Genomic DNA, 14,327 nt, shown 5'->3' with positions numbered 1-14,327 from the left:
GGGTTCATGTAATTTCCATAAATATTAATGTGTTTGTGAAAAGATTAATTTTGAGATTATATAGACTTCCTTTAATACAATATGTCCAATTTTAATAAAACTCCTTCTTTTGTTGGATATTGTCATTACTTTAGTTTTCAGCAAATGTGAATTTGAATTGGTATTTCACCCTAAGACTTCCTTACAATATCTCTAATTTTTAATAAAACATGTATTTTTTATATTATCATATCAAATCAGCTTTCAGCAAACATGTGGGTGAATTTGAATTGGTATTTCACCCTAAAATTCAATGGTTCATTACAGAAAAAAAAAATAACCCACAGGCATAATTGAAACTATTCCTAATATTTGATTATAATACCAATAATCATAAAAATCTAACTTGCTGAAGTGAAAGTTCATATAATCATAAACATAGTTGACATAATAATGTAATAATGATAATGATGATATTCCTTTGTATTTCAGACACATGTTGCATCAAATTGTTATTATTGTGACAACTATTGTACCAATTTGCTACTGCTACTCAATTACTACTTCAGGGCTCCACACTTACCCATTTTTACTGCTGGTCTGACCCATCTGTTGGACCAGTAGGTACCTAATTTCTTCATTTTATACTGGTCCATTCCTGAAAGAGTTACTGGTCCGACAGTGATTTTTACTGGTCCTGGACCATTGGACCACTGCCAGTGTGCAGCGCAGCATTGACTACTTATTTTACAACTAGTATGCTACTAGTAACCAATAATAAATCTTGAAAAATATGATTCTGAAGTCAAATGTGAAGGACTAACCACTACAGTCAACAATAGAAAAAAAAAGAAAAAAAAAAAGAGAAAAGGTAGGGCTTACTGAGAATTCGAGAAAAAAAAGTCCCTGATTACTTCACAAATTTCAATTTAAAGGACAAGTTCACCTTCATAAACATAAGGATTGAGAGAATGCAACAATATTAGTAGAACCCATCAGTGAAAGTTTGAGGAAAATTGGACAATCGATGCAAAAGTTATGATTGTTTTTGAATTTTTGTGTTGGGACCGCTGGATGAGGAGACTACTAAGGCTCGTGACATCATATGAGTACAACAGTATAAAGAAAATGTAAAGAAAATTCAACATATTTTCACTTTTTTTTCACATAATAAAAGAGCACTTGACCTGCCTCTTTCTAAAGGCAATTGGAATAATATTACCCATAACATATGTCAGTACTTAACGAGTCAAGGGAATGTGTACTTTTTTCAAAAGATAAAATTTTGTGAAATTCTCTTATATTTTCCTTATATCGTTGTACGCATGTGACATCATACACTACAGTAGTCTTCTCATCCAGCGGTGACTGCACAAAAACTTCAAAAATTCATAACTTTTGAACGGATTGTCCGATTTTCCTCAAACTTTCAATGATGTGTTCTACTAATTTTGCTACATTCTCTCAATCCTTATGTTAATGAAGGTGAACTTGTCCTTTAATACATAGGTCCCTAGTGCAAAATTATGTAAAAGTAACAGATGTTTTAACTCCACTTTGGTATGAATGCTCCCTTTATTAGTAATAAATTATTATGCTAGCAAAAACAGTATAAACCCCTCTGGCACCCAATTAAATTTTATCTAATACTACTCCCATGTTATCTGTTCCAAATTGTGTTGCAACTTCATTCATTAATAATCTGTGATGTATTTAAATATCATGACTCAATCATATTCACCTAATCTAATTCTCATTTCCTTCTTTATTCTTTGGTGTACAATTGAAGCCATGGAGCCGATTCCACATCTAACAAGAATTAGATGAAATAAGTCACAGTAATATACACATTAGCAGACTTTGAATCTGTCTAGGGTCATTGGTGTACTTAGTTGTAAGCTGTTGAGAACCATTCTTGCACGACTATGATGCAAGGTGTTATGTTATTCAAAATTCAGCATGGGGCCTGGTAATCCTGTGCACTGGTATTGAAATACACTGCAAGTGTAAACTCAAAGGTGTGGATAAATAACACCCCACAACGTACAACCTTACGTGCAAACCAAAATATCACTAATTATTACCTATACGAGGTAGTTTTGCGAGGCAATTACAGTTGTTATTTTGCAGGGTCGGGAGTTCAGGGGGCGATATTAGAGCATATTACGAGCATCCGGGGTTTTACATATACAGTGGGCTCCCGTTATAACGAAATCCTCGGGACCGGCAGTTATTCTTTCGTCATATCGGAATTTTGTTATAACCGAACAAATAAACGATAGAAATACATAGAGTGGATGACATTGCAGCCCAAATTTTTACTTCGTTATAACCAGAATTTTGTTATAACCGCGTGTTCGTTATAACGGGAGTGCACTGTAAAACAGGAAGGTGGGAAGGGAGATTCCACTCCTTCTCTTCCCACCTCATGTAAACATTCCGATCGACCACGAAGAGAAAACATTCAAGGACGTCGCTGCGTGTCGATTACACGCACCGCAGAAGAACGCCGATAAATCAACTCATACAAGGTCGACCACTTCCACTAGTTCCAGCAGCACGACGCGTCAATCGACTAACTGCACAGTGACCATCAGTTATTATAACTCTCCAAATTGAAACATAAGCAAAAATAAAGTGTAAAAGCATTCAGATGTTTGAAGTTCGCCTGTTACAACTACATATGTATCTTTGAAGTTGGAGTTGAATGATATACATTGATGAACAATTTTTCAATTATTCGACATGTTGGTGATGATCTACAGGTAGTCAAATGTGGCTTGATCTATATCATAGTGTATAGTTGTATTCACATATTTTCTTAATTTACCTAGGGGATAGGTAATAATTATGATATTGACTGGCCTTGAGGGAGATACCAGATAAATATTGCCCGCACTGAAAGAATATTGCCCTCGTCTTCGACTCGGGCAATATTCTTTCAGTTTGGGCAATATTTTCTGGTATCTCCCTCGAGGCCAGTCAATATTATATAATTATTACCTATACGAGGTAGTTTTGCGAGGCAATTACAGTTGTTATTTTGCAGGGTCGGGAGTTCAGCGGGCGATATTAGAGCATATTACGAGCATCCGGGGTTTTACATATACAGTGGGCTCCCGTTATACCGAAATCCTCGGGACCGGCAGTTATTCTTTCGTCATATCGGAATTTTGTTATAACCGAACAAATAAACGATAGAAATACATAGAGTGTATGACATTGCAGCCCAAATTTTTACTTTGTTATAACCAGATTTTTGTTATAACCGCGTGTTCGTTATAACGGGAGTGCACTGTAAAACAGGGAGATGGGAAGAGAGATTCCACTCCTTCTCTTCCCACCTCATGTAAACATTCCAATCGACCGCGAAGAGAAAACATTCAAGGAATTCGCTGCGTGTCGATTACACGCACCGCAGAAGAACGCCGATAAATCAACTCATACAAGGTCGACCACTTCCACTAGTTCCAGCAGCACGACGCGTCAAACAATGACAAACTGCACAGTGACCATCAGTTATTACAACTCTCCAAATTGAAACAGAAGCAACAATAAAGTGTAAAAGCGTTCAGATGTTTGAAGTTCGCCTGTTACAACTACATATGTATCTTTGAAGTTGGAGTTGAATGATATACATTGATGAACAATTTTTCAATTATTCGACATGTTGGTGATGATCTACAGGTAGTCAAATGTGGCTTGATCTATATCATAGTGTATAGCTGTATTCACATATTTTCTTAATTTACCTAGGGGATAGGTAATAATTATGATATTGACTGGCCTTGAGGGAGATACCAGATAAATATTGCCCGCACTGAAAGAATATTGCCCTCGTCTTCGACTCGGGCAATATTCTTTCAGTTTGGGCAATATTTCTGGTATCTCCCTCGAGGCCAGTCAATATTATATAAATGTTCTCTACACATTAAACATTCAACTGTGTCCATGCATGTTAACATTGTTAGTACTTGACGCATGGCACTACAAATAGTCGTGTCCGATAGCCAAACTGGCTGGCCACCTGGCAAACCAAAATATCACTAATGTTCTCCACACATTAAACATTCAACTGTGTCCATGCATGTTAATACTTGACACATGGCACTACAAATAGTCGTGTCCGATAGCCAAACTGGCTGGCCACCCGAGGAATAGCAAAGTGAGATACCAAAAATACTGCGGATCCGCCCCCGGATCGTGCCGTTCCCATAGTGTGCTTCTCTTGTGTGTCTGTGTGTGTTTTACGTACGATATTGTAAGCTCTTTAGCGCTTCGCCCTGGTAGCTCTGGCTATGCTATACTAGTTATTACACCCGAAAATGGCAGACTAGAGAAAACGACCGATTCACCAAAATGTCTTGAAATGATAGAATACCTTCTGGAGGTTCACTCTTATTCATACTCATGCCGACGACTTCCTCATGCACTCTGGATTGAAGTAAAAAGCAGCTCTTGTCCTGGCAGATGAACTGCTGGGGTCAAAGATGGCACGAATCTTTGGACTTTAGAGTGGACTTCGGCGCGGAGGAGATGCCGTTTCGCTACCGTCGTGTCGTAGCTGAATCTGGACTTCGATCGATGCGCGGGGAATTATGTTCTCTAGTCGTGTCTCGTGTTCGTCTACTAAAAACGTTGGTAGTAGGAGCTCTCACCGGTCATGTTGCAAGTCTTGCGTTCGTAGATTATCGCTTCACGTAGTGCATGGTCACGCTGTGCAATTCTATATCGGACGTTGATCTAAAAAGTCAATATAAGAGCAATTAAATTTTAGGACTGTCCGCAGAGCGTCGTTCACATGACTCGATGTATGACCTGAGCAATGAGCAATTTATCGCGTTGCACGCACACACTCCACTTGAGTGATGTGTGTGTGCGTATACATAGATGTGTAGGGACACCTTTCGTTTTTATTTTACCTCTTCTTTTTTTTTCTGCGATCGTACTTCCGCATTGGAAATCCCCCAAATCCTCGCCACTGATGTTGCCCGCCCCCTCTTTGAAAGTCGAGTAGTCGGCTGAAGTTTCGCGCTACCTACGAGAGTTTTGACCAATCAACTTTCACTACGCGTCCTGGCGCATCGACTTTTTTTGTTTGGAGCTGCTGAGATCCCTCATTACGTAATCGAAGCTGTTGTAAATGCCGAACGATCAAAATGGATATCTTTTCTTTCTTCCAACACAAATCAGGCACTGCCATAACAATACAATTCTAGTTTAATTGTGGATTTTGCTCAGCGATTCCATATTCATTTTGGGTGGCATGAGTGTGTTGTGGCTACTATTATTTTTGTTCTCAATCATTGATAAGAGACAAATTGAGCCACATTAGTATCCATCAATCCTAAGTGCTACAGTGAATTGCATGCAGCTTGCTGGAAAATATGATTGCCAGGGCACGATCGATCATCACGTAAAATGTTCTACCTACCTACTACTGACTTGGAAGGGCACTTCAGGAATGAATGTTGTGTACCACGATAGAAACCATTCCATGCCTTTGATCTCCATGGACTCCAAAACAACTCAATATCCTGGCAAATAACATCAGCCAGGCAAGCTTTTTTTTTTTTTTTTTTTTTTTTTTTTTTTTTTTTTAATAGACCCTTACAATGTACATATTGAAAGCAAATTCCAAATGGTGGAACAAGAATTATTAGCCCTTCTAAAAACTATTTTGGCTTGAAGTGAGAGCAAAGTATATTCTGAAATCCTCTATGCATTAGTTTCAATTGCTCACTTTGCTAAAATGATTGATCTTTGCACATGTGCATGGTGGGGACCCAGGACCTTTTATCTCCTTCATCAATGTGTACTTTAACCCAAGCATTGGTCAACAAAAGACAAATTCAGAGAAATTTGTCACAGAATTCCCCACATTATCATCTGTAAATACACCCAAAGCTGATTTGAATGTTGGTTCTAAATTTAGCTAAAATAGCTACATCAGACACATGCTCAAAAAGGAAGAAAGAACAAAGAAAAAACACCTTGCACATGGCAGAAATTTATTAACAAGTGCTTTCTTACTAAAGTGCTTGATTCCTATGATCTTTTCAGGAACTCAACTGTTTGTCAAAATAGACTTCAATAAAATTAAAGACAAACAGACAAAAAGTTGACTGTTTTCACTAGGACTGAAGAAAAGGCGAGAAGATTATGGAATTTTTGAATTTAACATATTCTTGTGATACAGTGTACTCTTGTTGTAATGAGCATAGTTATATAACGAAATTCTTGTTATAATGAAGTAAAAATTCAAGTCCCAAAATTATTGTGTATATCTCTTTCTATACTTTACCATTTGGCTATAACAAAATTTTGATGTAACGAAAGAAAACTGCCTGTCCCAAGAACTTCGTCATAACGGGAGTCCACTGTACCAGTAACAGTCACATGACATAGAAGGCAAGCAATGGTGATGACGCTATCAACTCACAACTCTCACACTGGCTTGTACACAAAGTGTGATAAATTTATTCTTTCTGTCAATAATTTAGCAAATATTACTTTTCTCTTCCTTACATAGTCGTCATTGCTAAATTGTTTCAACTCTAGATGAGGATGGATGTTAATTTTCCCTTAAATCAAATAACAATGGAAATTAAGTGCAGATTATGTGTAAGCCAATAGGAGATTATTTTGAGAGTCATGACATCACTACTTCACTTAATTTGCATAATTGTTACTATTCTTTCTGTTGATAATTCAGCAAATGCCTCTTCTCCCTCCTTTTTACATATCAGCAATGCTAGATTGTTACAAATCTAGGACAGGATTGATGTTGTTTTTCCATTCTTAAATTAAATCAAATAAAAAGAATTTTGTAAAAATTGTGTGTCAGCCAATAGGAGACTTGAGAGGTCATGACATCACTTCACCTAATTTGCATAAATTATGATTGTGATGTTATCAATATAAAAAAAAATGTGAGACTTTAAAGTTGTGGAACTATCTACCTTTTTTCTCCTTTTATTGAAACTATGACTGTTTTGTTTGTTTGTTTCTTTGATTCTGCTGTTTAAGAAACTCAACTTCAACCTCCAGTGCTGTGTCACTTTTTACAGGTCTTTAATGGAAACAAACACACAGTTATTAAATTATTATGTGAATTGTTTAGATGCTTGTTTGATTTCGGTACACTCTGTAATGACGGGATGCAAGATTTGCAGACCAAACTTTTCATGTCACTGATGAAAGGATATGTAGAGCATGAAAGTGAAACCAGACAACTAACAAAGAAGTGACAATGTTCAATATGTTCCTAACAGCTGGTCCGGCTTAGAAGCCACTTCGCTCTATACACACTATTTCAACATCTCTTCTGAGTCTTTAAAGAGCTCAAGTTCTGCTTTGTCAATTGTGAAACCCATCCAAAGAAAGTGTGTTCTCACAACCATCTGGTAGAGTATCTGGCTAGGCATTTTCTATGTCCTGCAAATTGTCCAATGTATTTAATGTTATGCGTTTAACACAATCATAAAATCAGTGAAACACCGTAATGAAATCATATGGGTTCATGGAAAACTTACGAACATAATCATCAAATATTATTGCTGAAAGATGCTCTTCATAAACTCCTCCTTTCTATGTACTAAATATTTGATATGTGTTCAGCCATATGCTGAATATATTTGTCAGAAACTGACCAGCAAAAAAAAAAAAAAAACACACCAAAAACAAACAAACAAACTTACCAGCAAAGTACATCAAAGTACATAGTCTTACCAGCAAAGTACATCAAATGCTTTTCTATTGAAATGGGATGAAGTTACAGGAGCATTCATTCTTCACTGTTACACATGGTGATACATAGCAACATAATTATAAGAATAAACTGGACACCACTAACAAGTCCAGTTAACTTTTTTCTATGTATTGGCTTTGAGAAAATCCATTAACACATAAATTTACAGCTTTGTAATGTACAGGTACAATGACAGAAGAAAAAGCTAAGACAATAACTTTTGATGATATACTTGGGAACTACAGTATAATAATTACATTGTCAATGTTTTCAGCACAGAAGTGCCTGTTACAGTATACATGAAACAAAAAAAAAAATATACAACTTACTACAAGAAAAAACAAAACCACATATAATCTACTTCAGTTCAGTTCAAGAGTTTATTCAATCATCTTCACAATTTTACTGGCTGAATTGCAACAATGAGACATATTCTAACCTATTGCATATTGCAGATACATGTACTGACATGATGGAAACTGACAGCTAACTTACATAGTCAATGAGGGATTATCCCAGTAGTACTTTGAGGGTTTTTGCACTGTCAGTCTCTCCTCACAGGTTAAAGCAGTAGAATTAATTTTCCCTGAACTCTCAATGGACTTAGACAAATTGATTGTATGTTATCGTGAATCGATTTCCAGAGTAGGATGACACAGATAGGATCTGAACCAGGCAAAAGTCATTATACACAAAGACACAGACACACTCATATCATTCCTAATAATATAAAACACACACATTGTTTGTTTGTTTTTTTTTTCCTCTCATTAGTTTTTATTTTTGCTTCCATATGATAAGAATAAGATTTACACAATTTCTTTGAATGTATTAAGAAAATGAATAAAACAACTCTGGACTTGTTTTGAAAGTGCTAATCAACTAATTATACAAAAAATAGCTGAAAATTGTCATGTTGTTAATACCAAATTATCGCAATCATGTAATGATGTAAAATCAAACAGAGTGAAGACATAACTTTACGGGAACTTATTATGTGAAAACAAACAGACAAAAACCTAACTCCTACATGTACCTATTTTCCACACACACACACACACACACACACACACACTCACTCACTCACCCAAACACGCACACACATACAGATGGTTGCGAATGGTTTGGTTTGATAAATCAAAAGGAATAGTTGTCGGCAGTTCAGGGCGAAAGGGTTTAATTTCTTCCTGCACATGAGGATTGAGAAATATGTAGGTTTCTCCATCAATCCTACACATGCACGCATCATGCAGTCAATCGTCAAGCAACCTAAAATCACAGAAACAGTTATACCCTTTTTTTAACACACATAATTCGCGATTTAAAAATTCAAAGGTCTGTCTCCTGAATCTATAAGGTATTCATATCTCATTAACTGCAGATCCACTTTGCTTAACAATTAGCACATTTATATGTGTACCCTCATAACCTTATATAGAAGTACTTATGTATGTCACACATTTTCATGAACATGTATGTGTATTTTTGTACATGACAGTACCTGCCATTTACTAATGTTATTTTCAGCCTTGTAAAAAAGAAAGAAAGAAAAGATAAACAGGAGAGGAGCCAAATTTCCATGTGAATTATTGTGCATCTATTCAATTTAATTCAGTTCAATTCATATCAACACATTCACTGTTCTAAGACCATTATGAACATTATGGAGAAATTGGAGTTTGATGAGGCTCACGCTGTCTCAGGCAAAATGAAAACTATTCACCTTTAAAAAGTAAGATGTACTGGAAAGTACATTTAATGAGCATGCCTTTCTTCTAATAGTCTATCATATTTCTCATTTTGGATGAAACTGCTGTCTTGTGGCATTGTGTACCAGTGTCTGCAAAGCGATATCCATTGAAAATAGCTTGGGTTGGTCCATCTTGTTGAAAATTTGGGATTTCTTAAAAAATCCACTTTACAGGGGTAATGTTAAATGGTGTCCATATTCTGTATATTATAGCCTCATATACTCAAGCAAGATTACCACTTCAATTTCTCTCTTCATAAGTGACCACTAACTTCCATAGAAGACCATCCTTGAATTGAATTGCTTGTTACACCAGGTATTCGCCCGAAAGAAATAATTCTTGAATATCAAAGTAATATTTCCATCACCCGCCATCAGTCGTTTGAAATATTAACCCTTCCTCGCCGAGGCACAATTAATCATTAACAGACTAATATCTCAAGTGCAAACATACTGCAGTTTTTGCCCATTTCTGAAGGGGTACCTAAGACGGTTGCAGGGCAAACAGTGTTATGATAGTGGCTGTTGATTTATCACCAGCCCCTAGCAAGCACTGCTTAACCCCTTGGCTCCTGAGAATGGTCTACAGCACGGATACATCACCCCTAAGTGCGATGATCCGCGACGTCATGCTTCCGTTATACGTACACTCAGAACCTGCCGTGATGTATCGATTTTGTAGGTCACATTCAAGAAGCCCAACATCGCGTTTCATTTCACAGGTTAGCTTGGATATTAATCATGATCTGGCTTCTTGGTAACCATAAAATCCTTTTGGAACTAACACAAAAGCAACCTTTCAAATTAATTCAAATCATGATACCATCAGTCAAGATACATTTTGGCTTCTGGAAAACTCCCTCTTTTCAGTTTGAATTAATGATGTCATATGGTTCCCCCCCCCCCCCCCACTAAAAATTAACCACACTTTACCACTCCTAAGCCAACTCGTTTTCAAAATGTCACATTCAAACAAAGTGAAAACAAATTTGAGCAAGGTAGATGTTGGCATTTTTCAGATAAGCATATGGAATGCTAGAAAAGTGTAAAATTCCCTGCACACAAGGTAGAATAGTGTGGATGATAGGATACGTAGGGCCTACAGTCCAGATAGCCTTTGCATGGTTTCTTTGTGAGTCACATGAACTTTGATTTGGAAATATAGTTTGGAACTATCACCCCCAAAGAGTCTAATTCTCTGAAGGAACAAAAATAGATGAATTGCTTTACAAGGACTTTGTAAAAGTCAGCTCAGAGTACTCAATTCCCTTTCGACATACGTAACAAGTCGATGATAACATGTAATCATACATCTCCAAACTGTCTGAATCCACAACCAAAGGTCACACACAACATAGGCACAGTGTAAAATAACTGAACATTTCAATTCAGGGCTCAAGGGAGACTCGTCCACATCGGGGCTAATGATGCACCATGGCACAGCAAAAAAAGAAAGAAAAAAAGCAGGTAATGGTTCTGCAAATACACGTATCAGAGGGTTTACGATGTATCGCGCAAACACACATAGAGACCTCCTGGATATTTTATCTTTGCTCTATCTCTTTGCTGAGATTAGGCCTAGGTCTGTGTCAACACACTCTGCACGCTATCACGTCACCTCAGAAGCCAGAAGGAGCAAAAGCTGGGTTCCAATGAAGCTCATCTTCTTCTTACATGTCTCCAGCTCATTCTGTATTTCACAAGATTATCTCAGCTGGATGCCCTCCAAATTAAATGTTTGTTCATTTCTGTCTCATTGATATTCTTCATAAAAAACTTGGACAAGTAATTTCCCAACAACAACAGCAAAACACCAATCATACAATAATTGGTTCTTGATATTTGATCACACATCTAATGCATTTTGACCAAAACATGTGAGATAACATCACACAATAAACCTGAAAGAAATGTTTGATATTCACTGAAAAACACAGCACCATGCAGAGTTGATACAGTATACTTTTGGGTGAAGTAAGCATTAGTCTATAAATGAAGATATTTTAGTCTGACTCTATTCTTTGTGGTTTGTGGTTTGATGATGGCCCCTTGTCAAAAGCAGTGCCTTCAGAGCAAACTGACCTAAGTGACCCTTTGGGACGACTGCTTTCTTCACAAGACAAGCCACTTGTATTTTAAGTGACAAAAGGCTTCTGCAGAAGTAAAGTTCTCTGTTTGATTTTCAAGCTTGTGCCACATTGTTTTAAAGATCCACATATCTAATGCCTTACGAAGGGGAATGAAACCCAAATAAATATGTCGACTGAGTGAATGCAGAAAGTGCAGAAATTCCATAATTGTTACTGACATTTGTTGTATGTGCTATCACTCCTCCTGCTTTAGGTATTAAAGCCAAGTGTTCTTTGATAATGCCAGAAAAATGAAAATATGTTAATTCTCTTCCTTATGTCTTTTTATCATTCTCTTTGTGTAACATCATGAATACCTGTAGCTATAGTCATCTTATCCAGTGATGGCGGTACTGAAACTGATGGTGGTACTGAAACAATTGATAACTTTTGAACGGAATGTCCAATTTTCCTCAACCTAAACTGACGTGGTCTGCTGATATCTCTACATTCACTCAGTCCACATGATAACTGATATTTAAGTATCATTTCCTTTTAAACAAACAATAACTGAAACATGCTAACATTTGCATCAATTGATGTCGCCAACCAGGTCACGTGAAATCTGTGTGAACCTCGGTAATTCTCAGTATATGCCTTTGACCACGATTGAGAGGAAAACTGGATTTTTTAGGGTAGCATGCCTTCAGAAGATGTAGTCAATGAATAATTAGGTAAGTCAAGAATTACTTGAAGCATCTGAATGCTGCAAATCAGCAACAACGCAGAAAAGATTAGCTTCATTTTCATCACAAGTAGCATGAGAAAACTGTTAGAAGTCTTTATGGCACTCACTGTTCTTTTGCTGTACCACAAATATGTCGCCATGGAGCAACACAAAATATTTTGGGAAAATGTCTTCCTATTTGAACTCGTTCTTAAGAGCAGTAAATAAATCACTTGATCTTAATAAGACAGAGTTAAATATATCTGGGTGTAATTTGTCTTCACTTATTTACACCCTTTGACTCATATCCAAATAACAATGCATACCCATCTTGCTCTATGAATTCCTTTATTTCGAAAGATGCCAGCACATACCCTGAGTTATTTACCCTGATACCAAGAATGAGCATGCTTATCAGCTGATACATGGCAGGCTCATTGGAGTCCTTTTTACTGCTATTATTTCAGCGTACACCATAACCAAAGCAAACAAAAATGAAGATAAAATCTCCCGGTGTGCATGAAGCCTTTCATGACCTTCAAAGTTTGGGGACCTGTAGACATAGCTGAATGTGCGCAAACACTGTACTATCTCCAGTCCTGAATCTAGCAGTTGTGAACATGAAATCTCCCACATATCGAAATTGTGAGATTTTCCGGAAACACTTTTACTTCTGTTGGTCATGTTTCTTGATTTGATGTAAAGCAATTAATGGGGCATCTCATGATGTATCCTGTAAAAGATATGAAATGAAATTAAAACATGACAAGACATCGCATGGTTTATCGTTAGGCACTCCAATACCGAGAAAACAGTAACATTGCTATTAAATGTAAATGTGTGTGTGTGTGTGTGTTTGTGAGCTTATAAAGGCTACCTTGTGGACTATAGGAGGAATATACATTATAATGGATGGCTTTACTACATCACACAGGGTAAAAAAAAAAACAAACCAAACGAACCAAAACCAGCTATAGCGATACACCGAACAATAAGAACGAACGAAACTTGTACCCCACAGATCATTGAGGGTAATGCTCTGAATGTGTGTGTAAATGCATGTGTGTGCTTCTGCACGCATGCATGCATGTGTGCGTAAGTGCAATGTTATCTTTTGCACAACTTGCAGGATTAAATTACTGAATATCCTATTAACACAGACCTATGTGCATGTCACCACTATACATTTTGACCTTGGTCATGGTTAAGAAATAAGACAACACAAAATGAGAAGGTGGTGATTTATGTCAACTACAGGGCATATACTGGCTTATTCTGGACCCCCTCAGTCCATCAGTCCTTCCACTGATACACATTTCAAAGTACTGAAGCAGATGACACATGGATTTATCCCCTAAAAGTATGGACAAAGGTGGAGGGTGCATTATAACAGCAAGAGTAAACAATCCTATCTCAATCATTTTGCCCTGAAATGTTTGCACTGCGAAGCATGACATTTATTACTCAAAAACTCAAATAAGGATTGCCTACTGTAATGTATGCCCAATGGTTATTGATTCTTTTATTTGCAAATAAAGATATTCATATATAAAATTCAAATTCTCTGGAATACTCAAGAACTTATAACTTAGGTGCTAAAACTTGTGACAAAACTGGGAGAGAAAAACAGTTGGTTATAACACTTAATGATGAAAATTAAAAACAGGTATGTATCCCCTACCATTTACTGCAAAACCAGATACATTTGTGGCTTGAAACTTTTGCAAATTAGAAACAACAGCTTTTTTTTTTTTGTGACATGAAACTTTTGAGAATTGCTGACCACAAAAAAAAATAATAATAATAATAAAAAAGTGAATACAAGTACTCAGTATATGGGGGATTTCATTATATGAATATGAGAGTATCAGAGGAAATTTGTTTTGATGCCTGTTGAACACAGTTGCATTAAAATCGGAAGAGAAATCTGTTGTGGCACAAGTGGGATCAAACAAAAAGAAAATCACTATGTCACCCTATGACAGAATTCTGGTCATTTAAAACATATCATACTTAAACATTATTGGAAAATTGAGCAAAGAAAATGGGATT

General features: G+C 36.7%; 1 protein-coding gene across 1 annotated transcript in view; it reads right to left on the bottom strand.

Moving 5' to 3' along the window:
• The window catches only part of LOC140233555 (hepatocyte nuclear factor 4-gamma-like), a 47,798-nt gene extending 43,173 nt beyond the window's left edge, over window positions 1–4,625 (bottom strand). Inside the window, exon 1 of the mRNA XM_072313680.1 lies at window positions 4,361–4,625. Within this exon, the coding sequence (XP_072169781.1) occupies window positions 4,361–4,391 (31 nt within the window). The 5' untranslated portion in view covers window positions 4,392–4,625. The remainder of the gene's footprint in view (window positions 1–4,360) is intronic.
• Window positions 4,626–14,327: the final 9,702 nt, after the last annotated feature.

Source organism: Diadema setosum, chromosome 9, assembly GCF_964275005.1.
Source record: "Diadema setosum chromosome 9, eeDiaSeto1, whole genome shotgun sequence".
NCBI lineage: Eukaryota > Metazoa > Echinodermata > Echinoidea > Diadematoida > Diadematidae > Diadema > Diadema setosum.
Note: the sequence above shows the minus strand (reverse complement) of the source record. Positions and strands in the feature narration are given on the sequence as shown.